Source organism: Salvia splendens, chromosome 1 (assembly GCF_004379255.2).
Source record: "Salvia splendens isolate huo1 chromosome 1, SspV2, whole genome shotgun sequence".
NCBI classification, from domain to species: Eukaryota; Viridiplantae; Streptophyta; class Magnoliopsida; order Lamiales; family Lamiaceae; genus Salvia; species Salvia splendens.
Genome location: NC_056032.1, coordinates 40,399,753 through 40,417,289, shown reverse-complemented (window position 1 = coordinate 40,417,289; position 17,537 = coordinate 40,399,753). Strand labels below are relative to the sequence as shown.

Below are 17,537 nucleotides of genomic sequence, written 5' to 3'. Positions count from 1 at the left end.
TCGCAATTATTTTGCTTGTCACAATTTGTTACTTTCATCAGTTGCTGATCATATCATCTAGTTTCTAGCTATATTTCGAAAATTGTCGCGTTACTCATGAGCTATCAACTCTTGTTTTATTATATAAAAAAACTATTCAAAGAACAAACTATACAAGTACTTCAAACAGTAGTACTATAGATAACATAGAGAAAGAACTACAGTTTTTTCTAAATAAATAACATAAACTCATATATGAACTCAATTCCCAAATCTTTGCTTGAATTAATTCAAACTCCATATGTTAAGTCTACACGCGTCAAATTTTACACGTCTCCTGTATGAACCCACAAATTAATTTATAGCCTCAAATGCATATGAATTCACTATAAAAATCACATGTTAATTTTTTTTTTAGATTTTTTTATAATTATATCCCGTATTTGACTATTACTCCGTATGATACACATCAACTAGTATAATAATACTACTATATCAATAGAAACATTCCAAGAAAAATAGGGTAAAAGGTTCACACTAGTTAGAACCACGTTTGATTAATTATATACTAGCTAGTACTATGCTGCGTGATATTTTAGAATTCTATAAAGCAAAGCAAACAAAAGAAACATAAAAATTAAGGTAGAATTGTGTGGTAGTAGTTGAGAAGGACTACTACATCTACATCCTTATAATTTGCCTCTATCTTTCATTTCATTTGTTCCACTCCAAACATGGACACACTTGTTTTCTTCATTGGCGTCATAGGTAATACCACCAAATCTTAATTTCTTTCTTTCGATTATGGAGTATATACTAATTGTATATATGTATGTGTTGTTTAAATAATTTCAGGGAATGTGATCTCGGTTCTTATGTTTCTTTCTCCGGGGTAAGTTGAGTAATATTTACATGAATTAATCAAGATACTATTTGATTTATAATGAATGAAAAAAAATTGGTTGCAGGAAGACTTTTGTTCGAATAGTGAAGAAGAAAGAAGTCGACGGAGGAATTCGAGAGCTTTCCTTACATATGCACCCTCCTCAATTCTTCCCTTTGGACTTACTACGGGATCATCAAGCCCGGGAGCTACCTCGTTGCCACTGTCAATGGCTTTGGAGTTATCGTGGAGATCGTATACGTTTAGGCATGCACACGGCATGAACCTGAACTGGCCCGCCAAGGGTTTAGGCGGTTCCGGTTCCGGTTCAAAAAAACCGCCGGTTCGGGCGACGGTTCAAAACCGCCGGTTCCGCGGTTTAGTTTTTTTTTTTTGGCATTTTCTTCTTTATTTATCTATGGAATGTGCGTAAATAAAATTCAAAAAATCACGAAGAAAATTGCTTTATTGATATAAATTTAAACGATGCTACAAGTTACAACACTTACAAATCACTAAAGACTTGAAGTCTTAAACAATAAATTTAAATATTGGTTATTTTTTTAATCGTCTATTTTTATCATTCTTATACAAATTATATTAATTGTTGCTTTTTTGCACATTTTAATCAATACATTGAGAAAAATGAGTAACATACCTACATTTAAATCCAATTATTTGAACATGTCCAGTTTTTTATTTTTATTTGAACCGCCGGTTCAAACCGTTGAACCGACGGTTCCGGTTTCTGAAAATTGTGAACCCGAACCGAACCGTCCGGCGGTTCAAACCGCCGCCGCCGATTCCGGGTTATGAGCCGGCGGTTAACCGTCGGTTCGATTTGTACATGCCTATATACGTTGCTTTGTTCCTTATCTTCTGTCCCCCTAACAAAAGGGTTAGGACAGCAGTAGTTGTGGGAATATTGAATGGGGGTGGGATCCTCTGCTGTGCATTTCAGCACAGCAGCCCCTGCTGCTCCATACAAACAATTAAAATAATATATATATATATATATATATTATTTTATTTAATTTCTTTAATTATTTTATTTCTTTGTGTGGAGCAGCAGGGGTCGCTGTGCTAAAATGCACAGCAGAGGATCCCCACCCTATTGAATGTTGGGTTTCTAGCAGCAACTTTGTTAGCTACTTATTTTCTTTTGGAAATAGAGCTAAGGATTGATGCTATTGGATTCATAAGCTCAGGCCTTAACATCCTCATGTATGCTTCTCCTCTTTCTGCGATGGTATGATCATCCATTATTTCATTTCCATTATACTAACTTATAGTATTAACAATAATTCAAGACTGCTTAAACTGAGAAATTTAAATAGGCTAATTCTATAACTACCTTATATGCATTGCCAACATCTCAATTAATAATTCAATTTATGTACTTATTAGATAGTAACACATTAGTTATATAGTATTAGGTTAGAGGGCTTCGTCTATTATAAGAAATAGTTATTGATGAAGATATTATATTTATTGATGCAGAAAACAGTGGTGACAACAAAGAGTGTGGAGTATATGCCGTTTCTTCTCTCATTTTTTCTTTTTCTAAATGGTGGAGTTTGGACTTTTTATGCAATACTTGTGGACGACTGGTTTCTTGGAGTAAGTCTTTATTTCTAATCTTCAGTTACTACATTGCATATAAAAAACTTTATTTTAATTGTTCTATCTTAAAATCTTAATTAATACTAGTATAACAAAATTTTACTAGGTGTTTCTTTTAAGTTCCGTGTTGATATGCTATATGCAAATAGCCTAGGTATGTAATTGGATAATTAAATCTAAAAACCCTCACAAAATTCCAGGAGCATCTTTACTTAATTTATGTACTGTATATGCTTTTAAAGAGTAATTATTATTATTATTCGAGTGATGCAGTTTGTCCACTTGAGTTGATGCATGCAACATAATTGAATGGGATGAGATTATGCCGTGGAAAATGAATGGTAAAATATGAGGTTGCAAGAAAATTAAATCAAAATTTTGGGTATGAATATAATCTTGAAGGACCGACTATGGATACAGAATATATGGAGAAATTAAAACAAATCAATCACATCAACTACTTCATAATAAATCCCCCCCCCCCCCCCCACTAGTGTTAGCTGGTGACTATCTATTATTTAGAAGGAAATTATTTCATTACATGGACCCCATATATAATTTGGACATGCAAAATCCACCTTAAAAATTAGCACGTTTGTAATTGTTCTTGAAATTGACTGCTATATGCAGCTAGCATGATAGAGACTTCAACATATATTCTCTCTCTAATTATGGTAGCTTATTAATCAAATCACCTTCTCTTCTCAATTACGTAGAAAACTAGAATGGAAATAATGTAATCATTTGCCCATATTTAATCTGTGAAATATGCAGGTTCCAAATTCCATAGGATTTGCATTAGGAGCTCTGCAGCTGCTGCTTTATGCCATTTATAGAAACACTAAAAATTCACATAAATCTTCACCCGAATTTGATACCAATCAAATTTCACACACAGAGCCACTTCTGCCAAACTGTTGATTTCTACCTTTTATTTCTAAGTTATTATTATTTTTATTAAAAAAAAGGTTCGGTAAGAGATGCAAGAGAGTAGAAGAACAGATGTGAGTGTCCTTTTTACATTATATATTTTTGTATATTTTGCAGTCACATATTTTTGTATTGATTTAGATGTGTGTACTGGGTTTGTCAAAAGCATATACCACCAAAAAGACATATTCTTATTTGATTAAAGAAGTTTTATTTTATGGTGCACAATTAACATTTCTCAAACTGAACTTCCACAACTACTTGCCTTCAAAATTTTAGAGGACATAGAATTGCTGCTGCTGCTGCATTGATGATCACAATGGATGTACAAATGATGCAAGAAATCACACTAGCATTTGGAATAAGTTGCAGCAACCCAAATGTTAACAACACAATGGCTTTCTTTGAATAATATCCCAACACTAAGAGGATTCTAATTCGATCAAAGGGAAACAGCTCGGTCCCCCAGTTTACAGATCTTGTTTGCCTGCTAATCCGTTACTCGTTAGTATGGATTCTCCTCAAGTTCCCAGCTTCCAAGCTTTCTAAGATACGGGTACCGCACATTCTCTACGAGACAGCTTATGAACAAAGAAATACTAGCCACCCGTTCACTGAAACAAACTTGTAAATGCATTTCGTGGTGCATCAATTTTAGGGGGCTGTGAATAGAAATCATCAAATATAAAACTTGAAGACCTCAAAAACAAGTCAATAGAGTTCTATGCCAAGCAAGTATAAGGAGAAGAGAATGAATTGACAAAAATATGGGTTTCAATATCTCAAAGGAACACACTAGTGATTCATCAACACTCAAAAGAGCACCTGCATTCTCAAACTCTCCACCATAATTTGGAGCAGAGAATATGGTAACCAGTCTTCTTTTGGCAAAGAACTCATACCCATCCTCCACCACCTGCAATGAATGGCATGTGGTCAATCTTCATTCCAAAAATATTTAACAGCAGTATGACACAGAATTCTAAGTTATATCCTAAACTTCCAATGGCTTTAGAATCAATGATCTAGTTCTGAGTCATGAACTAAAAGTCCAAGAATATCTAAAGAAAAGAGAATAAACGTGTACAGCCAAATGAGCACAAGCTGATAGTAGGCAACCATGATGTTCCATGACAATATATTTTATTATCAAGATCTAAATGTGTTTCTCGTACTCCAACACAGGTACAAGAATGACAAGAGAGAAAAATAGCCTGAAAGTTCAAGAAGATAGTCTTATACCTGATGACCACGGCAAATCATTTTTTTCTAAGAATTCTGCAACAAACACATGAAATAACTCTATCACTATCAGTCCAACCACGTATCCTAGGATCGGGATCAGACCAAAGCAAATCACAGAGGAGACCACTATCTGGTATGTCAGTTGGCCTCTTAATCTCATTAATCTGGTCTAACTGTTTGAGGTCAGGAGAAAGTCCTCCATGCATGCAAATTATCTTTCCATCTATGAGGGCAGAGACAGGCAAGCAATTAAAGCACTCGCAAACACTGACATTCATCATAAAACCCATAAATACGGTTGATCTTGGCATCAATTCATGGTTTCCCCCGAAAAGGTGGACTCTATCTGGATACCTTATCTTGTAAGCCAGTAGTAAGCATATCTGCCTCGATCAACATAGTGTCCTAGAAATAGGTAGTCTGCGCTAGGAGGCTGAAATAGCCTTAATCGGGATACTGATGGGAAGATCACTGTTTTTGCGGCGGCGTCGATTTGGAATTTTATTTCATATTTTAAATGAATATTTATTAAAATAATTAAGAAAATAATTAGGGAGTAAAAAATTATAATTAACGGTCTAATTTGGTCAAAATCAGGATTAAACCCGTTGACTGTTAGTTTTTAACGGAACAGTTAGTCTAGGACCAATTGTGATCCGATTTGAAATGTTCAGGATGCAAAAAAATTCAAAAGATAAAGTTTATGACCAAAATTGTAAAATGAGCATATGTTCAGGACCAATTTTGGCATTACTCTTAAATGAATGTAAGGAAAGTATGAGCATTTTGACATGGAAAAGGCAAGTTAGTAGTGTTCATAATTGAAAAAACTTCTTTTATGGTGCAATGAAGCGTTCAAAGACAGCTCGCATAAATCCACAGAATGAGACAAAGTTCACGAGACTTTCCATGTAGAATCTGATAAGGTAACGGACTGGAATCATGATCATTAGCAATTCCTATAAGACACTAAATAACCTCAATTACTTACTAAATCATAGAATTAAAACGTCTAGCATGTCAAACAAAAATATCAACAAATCCAGCATAATTAAGGATAATAATTGGCGAAGTGCATGAAGCAAAAAGCTCCACCAAAAACCCACTTAAAAATCCGGGAGACCTAAATTGGATTCCAACGCTACACACATGCAAAAATTAATCATAAAGAATGGGCGAAGACAGGAGAAGGAGAGAGAGAGAGAGACCGCAGATCCGAATATTTGGCGGAGTTGGAGTTGGAGTCGGAGTCGGAGTTGGAGTCGGAGTCGGAGTCGGAGTCGGAGAGAAATATTTGGCGGATCTCCGCCTCCGAAAGCTGCACTTGTTTTGCTGCTTTGCCTTCTTCCAACACCCCCTTAATTATCCATATGTCCTTCTATTGTCATCATTTTTTGCTTCTTACTCAAAAAGACTTACTCCATCATCAAATTTTAACATTGGAATGCTGCTGCATAATAAAAGAGTGAGTTGCGTCAGTATGGGCATTCACATTTTCCTCCACTTTTTCTCTTACTTTGCAATTCCACTCTTTTCTTCTTCTATTTTTATTTTATTTTTATCTTTCCTTCTATTTTGCATTTTTTTTAACTTCACCAGTATTCGTCAAAAATGGTCAAATACCATCAACTTTGGCAAAATCTTACTTATTTCTCATTAACTTTAAACTTACTCATAAATATTTATGAATTTAGGCTTTTGTACACATTCTCACAATATTGATCTCTGGCCAGTCAAAATTGACTAGTCCAAATTTAACATCACTAGATTTTGTCATGGAGTATTTTATAATTTGTCTTAAAACTCACGTTATCTATGATTGGGACTATTTTCATGGACAAGTATATTAGTGTGAGTACAGTAATTGTTTATCTACATGTACAAATACTCGCAAAAAATTGTATACATAAATTTATTCTGGCAGTCAGTGGGTTAAGGCCTCCCCCTTAACGGGCTACTGCGTACCCTGATTTAACCTCCTCACGTGATGTCTGGCTGAAGTGTGGGGGCCGCCGAGACGCCGGAATCACCTTTTTCTTGCTGCAATGCTTTGAAATGTCTCAGACAATGCATAGAAAAAATAGTCATATAAGTTATAAACTTTAGAAAAAGCCGCATATATTTGAGAAATTAGCGTAGAAAAGCTGTTGAATTTGGCACACCTAATTTGACTTATAAATTGCATTCTCTCCCTCCCCAAAAATTGTCTCACTTTAATCGGGCATAAATTTTAAGAAATGTAATAAAAAGTGAATTTAAAAAGCTAGTCAAATGTGGATCCTACTTTTATATTTAAGTTTTATAATAAAATGTGAATATGAATGATTTAGTGGAATATGTAGTCTATTACAAAAAATGGTAAAAAGTAAAATGAGATAAGTTTTGTGGGACGGACGAAAATAGAAAAATGAGATAATCTTTGCGGGACGGAGGGAGTGACAGAATATTTATTTTCATGCAACTTGCAATTTTACAGTTCATTAGTAAAACGGATAAAACATGTTGCCTCAAATTTAAACGTCAGAAATAGTAAAAACAAAAGAAGAAAAAAAAAGTGGTTCACAATTTTCGTCATCTCATTTACGTCTCAGAAGCAAGTTTCCAAATTCCTATCCAATTTTCATCTGAATTCGTTGATAATTCGGTTCCAACTCTATTTAGTTTCGAACATTTTTTGTTCGCGGAAGCAGTTAGTTGCTAGATCGTTATACGGTGGTGGGTTTTTTTGCGAATTTTGGGTTGTAATATCAAATTATGGGGTTGGGCGATGCGGATCTTCTCGACGACGGCGACGGTGGTGGCGGAGGATGCAAGGCGTCAGCTGCATCTGTGCCGTGCTCGATTTGCTTGGATGTGGTGACGGATGCCGGCGATAGATCTTGGGCGAAGCTTCAATGCGGCCATCAATTCCATCTCGGTGGGTGATGAATTTCGCGATTTGATCCATTATGAATTAAGATCTGACCGCTTGTATCTGCCTGACTCCATTACAACTGTTGAAATTTTTTTCATTATTTTTTGGGAGCAAATAGAACAGAATTTGATTTATAATTTAGTTTAGACGAAAAGATCGTCTTGCTTCAAACATAGGAGTTTCTGTGATTGCAAATTTAGAGAAAGGGATTAATTGTACGGGATTGTGCAGTTTCGAGTATTATTTCATGGGTTTAGCTGACCTGTTTAAGGAACTGGCATCAAGTTGTAGACCGAAAATTAGTTGTAAAAATGACCTGTAAATTGGAAAACAAAGTTTACATGGCATCAGGCAGGGAATGGGAGGTTAGTTCTGTGTAGCATTTCAGATTTATCAAATTAATACAATTGTGAGAGACCTGAGCTCACATGTCATTCTGAGGCCGTCCCGATGAATAATTGGGTCATTATTAACGATTTCCATCTTTAGTGTGTGCAAGTGTGTTTCTTTGTCTGGGGTTGCAATGGAATTTTAATGCAAATATATAAATCTCAAGGGGTATTTGGCACTTAGGGAATTTTGCTTTTTTCGAAACCATGGTTGTAACCTGTAATGTAAACAGGTTAGATCCCATGACCGATTTGATCGTTTTGATATTTACTTCCTCTTTAAACTCATTGACCATCCTCTTGTTTTTGTTCTGGCAACTATGTCTAGTCATGTGAAGCATGAGGTGTACACTGATTGATGACAATGATGATGAGTGTTTCAAGAATCAGAATGCTTTTGTTGATGTTTGTATGCGTGGTTGTGATATTATATGTTCATCCATTGCATGTGATCTGGCAGATTGCATAGGTTCAGCATTTAACATAAAGGGAGCAATGCAGTGCCCTAACTGCCGGAAAATTGAGAAAGGGCAATGGCTCTATGCAAATGGTGGTCGTCAGTTACCTGAGTTTAACATGGATGATTGGCTGCATGATGAGGATCTGCATGATCTAAGTTATTCTGAAATGGTAATTTCCTGGATTTAATTCATGACTGTGAGGGTATATTTATATTTGCTATTGGGAAATACCATTTGTTGTCCTTAGTCAAGTATGCTCAGCCCTTTCCATTAAACCTCATTATTGAAATATGAAGGTTATTATTTATATGCTTTCACAGACATATACTTATCCAGTTTCATCTGTATGAGTTCATTTTTGTTCTAATGAGACTGCATTTTATGATGTTCTATGTCATCAACTTCTTGCATGGTTTTGGATTATTTGAAAATGTGGGGGTACTAATCTGTTGGCTTGTGCGACTTGTAAAAAATAGTGGTGGCTGTAGATTGTAGCATTGAGTTCTATCCTTTGTCCACTTTACTTGTTCTCCACAAGGATAAGTCTAGAATAATAATCTTGTTTTCTTTGATTCTGCAGTCGGTTGGAGTTCACTGGTGTCCTTACAATGGTTTGACTAGACTTCCGTCATCTTCCGAGTAAGCCTCTTCTAACCTTATGAGTTCATTGTTGATTAGTCCCAACTTCCAAAGTATGTCTCCTTTTGGTGTTACAGTCGGTATCTCTTTTAACCATTTTCAGATTCCGATTTCTTTCTGTTTTTCAACCAGCTGGGAACTGCTCATACATGTACCCAGTATAACTGGATTATGTGGAGTCTGGAATATGATATTTTTAATTCCTGAAAGAGCATGTCTGTCAGCTGTGTGAGGATCATGAAATTTTCTCTGTTAAAATCACTAGGGTTGGAATAACCATGTTTTGTATCACTGAATCACTAGGGCTGGAATAAATTTTGCACTTTCCCTAGATATTATGAAGCCTGAAGTGAGTTTGTGTTTGCATAATTTCCTTCTGCTGATATTCTGCTAGTAAATTGTCTGCGCTGCATGTTTACAAAGTTCTGGAAATCTTCATATATTGAACAACACCCTATTCCATGTAATGGTTCTCCCTCTCCGTTGTAGTTGGATATTTTATCTACAAAGGTGACGTTTGGTTCGTTAGACAATAGAATAGTGAGATAGAATATGGGATAAGCCACAACTGGATTTGTCTAGGATTGAATTAGTCATAGGGGTTGAAGGTGATAAGCATATAAGATAGGAAGCACTAACTTAACCCAAAACCATGGTCAAAGGTAAAGGGTTGAGATGATTAATCATAAGAAACAATCTAATCTTGGCATTATGGAGGCGGGTCAAAGTACATTGTCAAGGGCCGAGCTTTTGAGAAAAATGCAACTGAAAAAGAGATAAGATTATTCATAGCCTTTAATCACAAGTAATCAAGACCTCTAATTGCAGACGTACTAATCATTTGTTCATTCTTGTCAATCCAAATAAGTCATACAGGTCTACTGTGCCAGTATGGTGGATGCTAGAAAGTATTCAAATCTCACTTTTTTCTAAAGATTTTACCTTTTTGCATATTTTTTCATTAGTGTTGCATTACACATTCTGTGGCAGTCAGTACATCTATAATCTCTTTCTACTCTCTTTTCTGTTATGTGATATAGTATGTGTTTGCAACCCAACATTTTCCCCATTTAGTACTCAGCTAACAAGGTTTTTGTCTATATTTTGTATTTGCAGTGAAGGTGAATTTTCATCAAGTGCGTGTAAGATTTCATTCTTCAAGTAACTGTAAAGGCTTACCTCAAAGTTTTTAATAACACGATGGTAATTTGTATTGTAGACCAAGATCTTGTCGGACACCATGCTATCTTTGCGGAACATGCACCCATGTCCTCTGCAACTCATCCTTGTCCATATATTGCATATGTTGGAACATTCCACCCACCCTTTTCAACATCAAGTGGGAATACGCCTGATGGATCCAGTTTTAGTAATCACTGGAGCGGGCTGTCTTCTGCTCCAAGTGAAGTACCAAACTCCTATGCATTCCCTTCAATGGATGGCAATTATCACCACAATTGGGAACACCCTTCTCATTTAGCTGCAAGCAACCGAATTGGTAGTGCAGATCAACCGCCTATTCCATCTCTCGCTCAGAGGACAGCTAGGAGTTCTGACATTCCAAGACCTGGAATGCATCCTTTTATTGTTGGTCGCAGGTTAGTAATAGATCAAACTTTATTTTTTGGTATCAAATCTAGGGAATTATGAGTGAAAATGTGTTGATAGCGGGTGCAACTCGTTGGTATTAGCCTTATTGACTTGATTTTGTGGGTAAGAAAAACTGGGAATAAGGATACAGTTTCCATCAGAGTAATTTCCAAAAAATAATTAGTAAAAGAAGCTTTAAATTTGTTGATTCAGAAATTTGGGAAGTAGTGACATTGGCATGTTTTCTGACAGCTCCGCTAGTAGAGCTCCCGGCTCTATCACATCATCAGTGCTTCCACCTTACCCTGGACCTGTTGCCCGCCTCCGTGACCGTCCTCCCGTTCAAGCGTATTTCCAGCAATCCATTGGTGCGCCAGTAGCACGCACCTCTTTAGTTTCCACCGGACGAAGATCCGGCGGCCATAGGGGTTTGCCTCAAGTTAGCCCAGTGGCCTCATCAGCAGATGGGTTTTATTTCTTTTCCTCGAATCCATCTGGAAGAAGTTTTCAAGATGCAGAAAATCCCCAACACGATCACTATTATGGTTGGGACCGTGAGCAGCAGCCAGGCTTCACCTTGAATCAGCTTGATAGGGATGCAATATGGGCGTCTTTTCACCCTTCATCTGATTCTGGAGTCAGACCAGGCAATTTCCGGCAGAGGCATGGGTCTGAGAGGATGCCATCTCAAAATCGAGCGTAAGTGTTATATCGTGTTGGGATGAAACTTTGATGCCTCTGGCTCACAACTAAGGACTGAGAACCCAACCCGAACACATATATGCTTGAGCTAAGGACAGTCTGTCTATAATGTCTAAAATTATGGTGATGGAATTCTTCTTGTTTCTATGCCGTTGAGGTAAATAACACATGTTTTTATATCATTTGGGATTCTATATCATCGGACCACTAAACAAACATAACAAAATAAGGATACGTCCATTATTATATGTCGTTGAATTGTAACCTTTGAAAAAGTGCTTTTACCAACATCAGTAATGATTGTGCCCGAATGATGCATCAAACGCCATAACAGAACAGATGGCCAACATATGAAGAAAATGTATTGGCAAAAATATTAGACAATCCATTAATCTGACAAATGACTCACCCAAATCCTCCTGAATGTAGCTAAAACTTTTGAAGTCTTTGTTTGATGAACTAGACACAATCTTTCATTTCAATCTTCCATCAGAATGCACCTGCCAACCACAATATTAAGACACAACATCACCATCCCAAAACTGACGATAATTCTCACAGGCACAAGAATTTTATCTCAAAACAGGCACTCATCCACAGGGAAAATAGGATACCGATCTAGATCTCGATCTGCTCCTGCTTCGGCATGCCTGGATTGATTGATGGGGCTACAGCATCAACAGTTAGTGAAGGGATAAAATAAGCATGGCTGATGTCTGTAACAGCCTGACAATAATCTTACTGAGGACAATATTTATCTACTACAAATATGGTGGTAGAATATATACGTACTGGTGGTGACACTGCAGGTCTAGATTTCCTTGGGGATCTGGATCTGCAATTTTCATGAACTGTAAATTTAAGCTCAGGAAGATGACCTCAACTCAAGCAAAAAAAACATTTACTGCTCAACGTGTGAAGTAATACTGTCTGTAATGTTGAAATATATTACTCATGTTACCTCATATAGTCCTTAACAAAAAAGACTCCATCCTGAAGCACCATCTATATTCTAATAGGAAATACTACTAGATAGTGATTCTACCACTGATCCAACTTCTGTTTAATGCACATAAATTGAGAAAATTAACGTGAGTTCAAGTAGGTGAAGTTGTGGAAGCAACCTAGATTTCAAGCATTAACTTAGTTTTCCTCACATCTTTTGTTACTTAAATAAAATTTACCATCTGGGTCTTGCAGTCCACTTGCAGCCTATTGCCAGAAAGAAATGAGTCGCAAGAAACTGAGCACCATAAGCCATCAAGTCCCTAACATGCAATCCCCAGATCGCCACATAAGGCCAAATCTAGAAACAAAAGGGCAATCTTCATGATCAAGTAGTACTTATATCCCACATATCCTTTAACCAATACACTCCCCATCAACTTCAAAAGATTGGAACCACAATGAAACCAGAAGGGGAGGATAACACAAACGCATGTAAAAAGTCAAAATTCAACCCCAAACTGAATAGCAGTCAAACCAACAGTTCACAAAACCTGTTCTCTTTCTTTCAAAATGTTGGATAGTTTGGAAGTAAAAAGGGATATATCTCACTGCAATTACAAATATATACATGATTTCCCCATCTGTGGAGTAGCTACACATATTCTATAAACAGATCATCAAAGCACACCTGATCAACCAGCTATTTGTACTCTAATTTGGTATATCACATCCATCATGTTAATACGGATTCTTATGTTTCTTTGGGAAGAAAGGTTATTTTGGAGCTCTCACGAAATGATTCAATACCTTGATAAGAGTTAGGGGGGCCAGATTCTGACTTGGATGCAACAGACCTTGAACGGGATCTAGAAAGAGATTGATGAGAACTTTTCTTCCTTGGAGAAGCACTGCTTGTGAATATAAGAGGCAAAGATAAATACATGGGGTACAAAATAACATGTCAAAATTATGAAAGAAAGTTAACCTTCCACTCCTAGCCCGATCATCAGGGCTGCGAGAGATACTTCTGCTTCTTGAGTAAGGACTCTTAGAAGGACTCCTGGAGTAACTACGTCTCCTCTCATACTCCTCCACCTAGATATAAAGTTGTGTCAGTAACCATAAAAAATGAAATAAAACAACAAAAGAACAAAAAACAAACTTAAAGCTTCTTCAAATGTACCCTTATATATGCCTTTGAAAATTGGTTACGGAAGAGAGAATCATCAAGCTTCCTTATCTGCACAGAGAACCAGATCACTTAAAGGGAGAAATTGATTAAAAATTTGCCAAAATTCAAATAAAAATCAAAATGAGCAAGCCAAGAGAGAAGTTATTAGACCCACCGCATATTTCATGTCATCGTAGTTGTTATAGTCGACAACTCCACGCATGCCTGCATGGATTACAAATTAATATATATCCACACCCCTAGTACAACTACCATCAGCAAAATACTCCATATAAGTAAGATATCTACAGCTAAACCATCATCCTTGAGGATGGTTTGTGCACAGACATGAGTTATAACTTTTTTACTGGCAATATGTAAACCGAAACCAAGGCTGCAAGGGTAGTAGTTTCAAAATATCTCACCGTCACGCTCACGGTAAACTTGAGAAAAACAAACATCACCAGCTCGACGCATGTGATCCTAAGATCAGGAGTGGCAAATAAGGTGCTAGCATTAGCATGTCAGTTGATACACTTGTAATGATAGGAGAGACATCATGATAGACACAAGAGAAAGTAAAAAGTGAACCATTACCTTCAAGTCTTGCCAAGAAGCAGAAGAAGGAAGTCCACTAAACAGCACTGAAATATCAAGAATTTTACTAGATGTGGACCAGAAAATAATAAGATTAAATCAAACCAACTACATCTACCCAGGTAGTCAGAATGTTTTGAAACTCCACCACGACTACTTCCACTGTTGTGACTACTGTGACGGTCATATGATGATGATCCTCTCCCTCCATGAGCTAGTTCAACCTGCTTATTAAATGGAGTATAGATTAAAGAGTAAAGACAGACACAATATAACATATGAGGCACACAGGGACAAGCAACTTTTTCATTATAGAAATAGGATATAACTCACCTGTAAACGACATCCATCAAAATCATAACCATCACGACCACGTATCGCGAGAATTTTCAAACTGGGGGACAAAACCATTTGAGAATCTTTGGTAAAGCAGAATCACAAACAAACTAGCCTAGCATCTAAATGGGCAAGTTAATATCTTCTGAAAATCAGTAATTGATAAGGGCAAGAAATACAGCATTAAATAGTTTGCTGGCTCAAAATTGTACTTACCTCAACAAAAGCATAACCAGGAGGTCTTGGAGGCATTTTCAAATCTATATCAACAATACGGCCATACTAGAGGAAGAGAATAAAAAAGAAAAATATTAAGCACAACAAAATCATAACAACCAAACCAAAACAAAGGGAAAGTTGTTGGAAATAATCCAAACAACTAATTATCACCAGCACGGTGAGACTGTTTCAGATGATTTTATCCATAAAGAAAAGCAAAGGATTGTTCAGCAACTAGTTATAACTTAAGGAACATAAAGGATTATTACGGGAAGAAAAAGTGCTTTCGTTCCTTGGCCTTGTACATTTTGGATAAGTAAAAAATAATTTCTAAATGTGGTGTGATAACATCAGATAAATCAAATGATCGACGTTGATGTGAAAAAAAAATTGTGGATAATCTTGATAGGCAAATTTCATAGGGACCAGTGTTGTTAGGGTCGCGGGTCGGTCTGGGGCGATGACGCTGGACCCGGGTCGCGGGGCGATGGGGCGCCGGGCGAGGGACCCACGAATCAGGGCGCAAAATTAGTTATTATTTATATATTAGTAATAATAATGACTAAATATAAGTCACTAATATATAAATACTTATACTTCACTTACATAACAGGAAGAAAAAATATTTAAAATTCAATCTGACATTGGGTAGAAAATAATTATTGAAGGAATTATAGTTTATTTACTTGTTTTGATATTTAATTAATGAATTTTATAATTAATTTATTTTGGGAAAACATGAAAAGTTGGCAATAATAATAAATTAAGTATAAAAAAGAGGAAAAGTAAAAAGTAGAAATGATTAGAAGCAAAAAGAGTCGTGGGTGCCTAGGTTTTATCAAAAGAAGGACTCCATATTAAAATACTAATAAAATAAAATAAAGTTTCAGCTTCCTCCCTCTTTACACAAAAACGGATTCACGCCCCATTCGTCGACCCACGTATCTCGCTCGGCTCACCCATGTTGGGGCGAAGCCGGACTCGACCATGGCGACCCGCGCCCCGAGCGCGTTTTTAACAACACTGATAGGAACGTCGACAAATGTCCCTAAAATATGTGCATTTTTCCTAACATTTGCAAATAATTCTTTTATGAATAAAGTGTGTGCATATGTTAAGAGTTTTGTATTTGTTATGAACAAGTATTTAAAAAAATCGTAAACATATTTGCACAAACATGCGAATATGAATATCAACAATAAACATAACATAGTTATATATACAGTTGAATATGTACATAAGGTACACGTTTTATAAATAAAAATGCATATTATTATGTTATAAAGGAAATGCTAAGGTTCCAAAAAGATTCAGCAGATTAGTATAGTATACATAATACATTCAAGGTAATGGAAATTGGCAGTAATGATTCCAAGATTTTATTCGAAAAACTCTCAGTTACTTATAGCTAAACCTTGTAAAAGATATCTTCACTTCACTCTGGCGAACATCACCAGGAAGATTGCCCACATACATTGTTCTGGTTGATCTGCCCATTTAAGCTGTAATACACAAAGACATCCATATATCAGCATCTGCGCATGACATTTTATGGGCAATTTTGGAAAGGCAAAATCTATGAAATGGATACATGCAATCTAGTAGTAAAAGGAAAAGGAACTCAGCACGAACAAAAACCCTAAAAAGCAGCGAATATTCTGTTTCAGTAAATTGAATTCAACAACACCAGAAGATAGGTCTAAAACTGAAAGCCATCGGATTATCAATAACCAAATTTCACACAGGAAATTGGAAAAAGAAAGCGTTCGGCAGAATAGTTTTAAATATGGAAATACATTGAAATGAGAAAGAGGGGCATACCTGTGACTCTGCGAGCAGCGGAGGTCGGCAGAGAGCGAGTATGAAAGGTGTAGTAGAACGTTCGAGAGGGAAGCGAATGAATCGAAAGTTGGTAGTATTTATTTGATGAAGTCCCCCTTGATTATAAAATTTTTAATATTCAATACTACGACTTGTTAGAATTTTTAATATAATTTGATATCCAGAATGGAGTAGTTAATACTCATTTTTCTGTTTCTCTCACAAATTTCAAAATTGTTTGATAAAATCCTTATTAGTTTCTGTTGATATACATGTACAACAATACAAGAGAATTTAATTAAACGATATTGTTTAATATTAAAATTTAAAAATACTGTAATAATACCATTTATAGTAATAATAAATCGGGATTCCTATCACGGACAAAGGGAGTAGTTATTATAATAAAAATAGTAGTAATGATTATATAGATGCTTATAGTTTATGCATTAAGGGCGTGATTGGTTCGCTGAAAAGGTTTTATTGAGTTTACAGATAACACGTTTTATCCATGATTAGGGATAGCAATTCTTTGTGTTGTTTGGTAGAAATACTTCATTGTTTGGTATGATTTACGTGTTGTAGACCAACATTATATTACATTATGTGATGATTAAAATGGCCTTACTTTTGGGAAGGAAATGACAGCAACACCCTCCATCGTCCTTGACAGCAAGCAAATAATAATAGAAAACTATTTTTTTTTTTTTTGCCCGCACGGGCTTAACTCAGTTGGTTCCTGGGTGGTAGATTGTCCCTAAGCAGACAAGATCGAATGCTGGCAGCCGCAGTGTGGGAGTTTCACCACTGTGGTGGCTTCTTGTGTGCTGGTTACCAGTGTAAGTTCCTCCCACCTAATGGGCCGCTGAGGTACCGTGTTTGAACCCCTCCATAGCGATGTCGGACCGGGTTATGGGGGCGCCTGGGGTGAGCGAATCACCTTTTGTCCCTAAGAAAACTATTTTTTCTCTCTCCTCTGCGCAACCCCTCTTCTCTCCCATTTCCGCATCCCCTTAATTTCTTTCTGAACGCGCCCCTCTCCCTTCCCCTACCACATATTCAACTCTCCTATCCTATGTATAAATGGGCG

General features: G+C 36.4%; 1 protein-coding gene, 1 long non-coding RNA gene and 2 pseudogenes across 3 annotated transcripts; 2 read left to right on the top strand and 2 right to left on the bottom strand.

Annotated features, from left to right (window-relative positions):
- The first annotated feature begins 643 nt into the window (after nucleotides 1-643).
- LOC121751538 lies at nucleotides 644-3,643 on the top strand (annotated as a pseudogene).
- LOC121751546 lies at nucleotides 3,614-6,183 on the bottom strand. The gene is made up of 2 exons (XR_006040115.1): nucleotides 5,869-6,183; nucleotides 3,614-4,331 (listed from the first exon to the last, which is right to left on the bottom strand). It is a non-coding gene; the product is annotated as an uncharacterized LOC121751546 (long non-coding RNA).
- A 991-nt stretch (nucleotides 6,184-7,174) lies between these two features.
- Nucleotides 7,175-11,537, top strand: LOC121751507 (E3 ubiquitin-protein ligase RFI2-like). Of its 2 annotated transcripts, none has more exons than XM_042146263.1 (6): nucleotides 7,175-7,577; nucleotides 8,424-8,593; nucleotides 9,005-9,063; nucleotides 10,180-10,199; nucleotides 10,283-10,661; nucleotides 10,906-11,537. In XM_042146263.1, the coding sequence occupies exons 1-6, from the start codon at nucleotides 7,415-7,417 to the stop codon at nucleotides 11,354-11,356; spliced, it is 1,242 nt and encodes a 413-aa protein (XP_042002197.1). In that variant the 5' UTR covers nucleotides 7,175-7,414; the 3' UTR covers nucleotides 11,357-11,537. The 2 variants fall into 2 exon arrangements, with proteins under 2 accessions (XP_042002197.1, XP_042002189.1); XM_042146255.1 differs by having other exon boundaries at nucleotides 7,176-7,577; nucleotides 10,180-10,205.
- Nucleotides 11,538-11,573: 36 nt separating this feature from the next.
- LOC121751522 lies at nucleotides 11,574-16,128 on the bottom strand (annotated as a pseudogene).
- Between the last annotated feature and the right edge of the window lie 1,409 nt (nucleotides 16,129-17,537).

Coding starts and splice junctions, on each gene's coding strand:
- LOC121751507 (XM_042146255.1), top strand. CDS start 7,415: ATGGGGTTGGGCGATGCGGATCTTCTCGACGACGGCGACGGTGGTGGC. Junction 8,594..9,004: donor ATCTAAGTTATTCTGAAATG/GTAATTTCCTGG, acceptor TTGATTCTGCAG/TCGGTTGGAGTTCACTGGTG. Junction 10,206..10,282: donor TGAATTTTCATCAAGTGCGT/GTAAGATTTCAT, acceptor TTTGTATTGTAG/ACCAAGATCTTGTCGGACAC.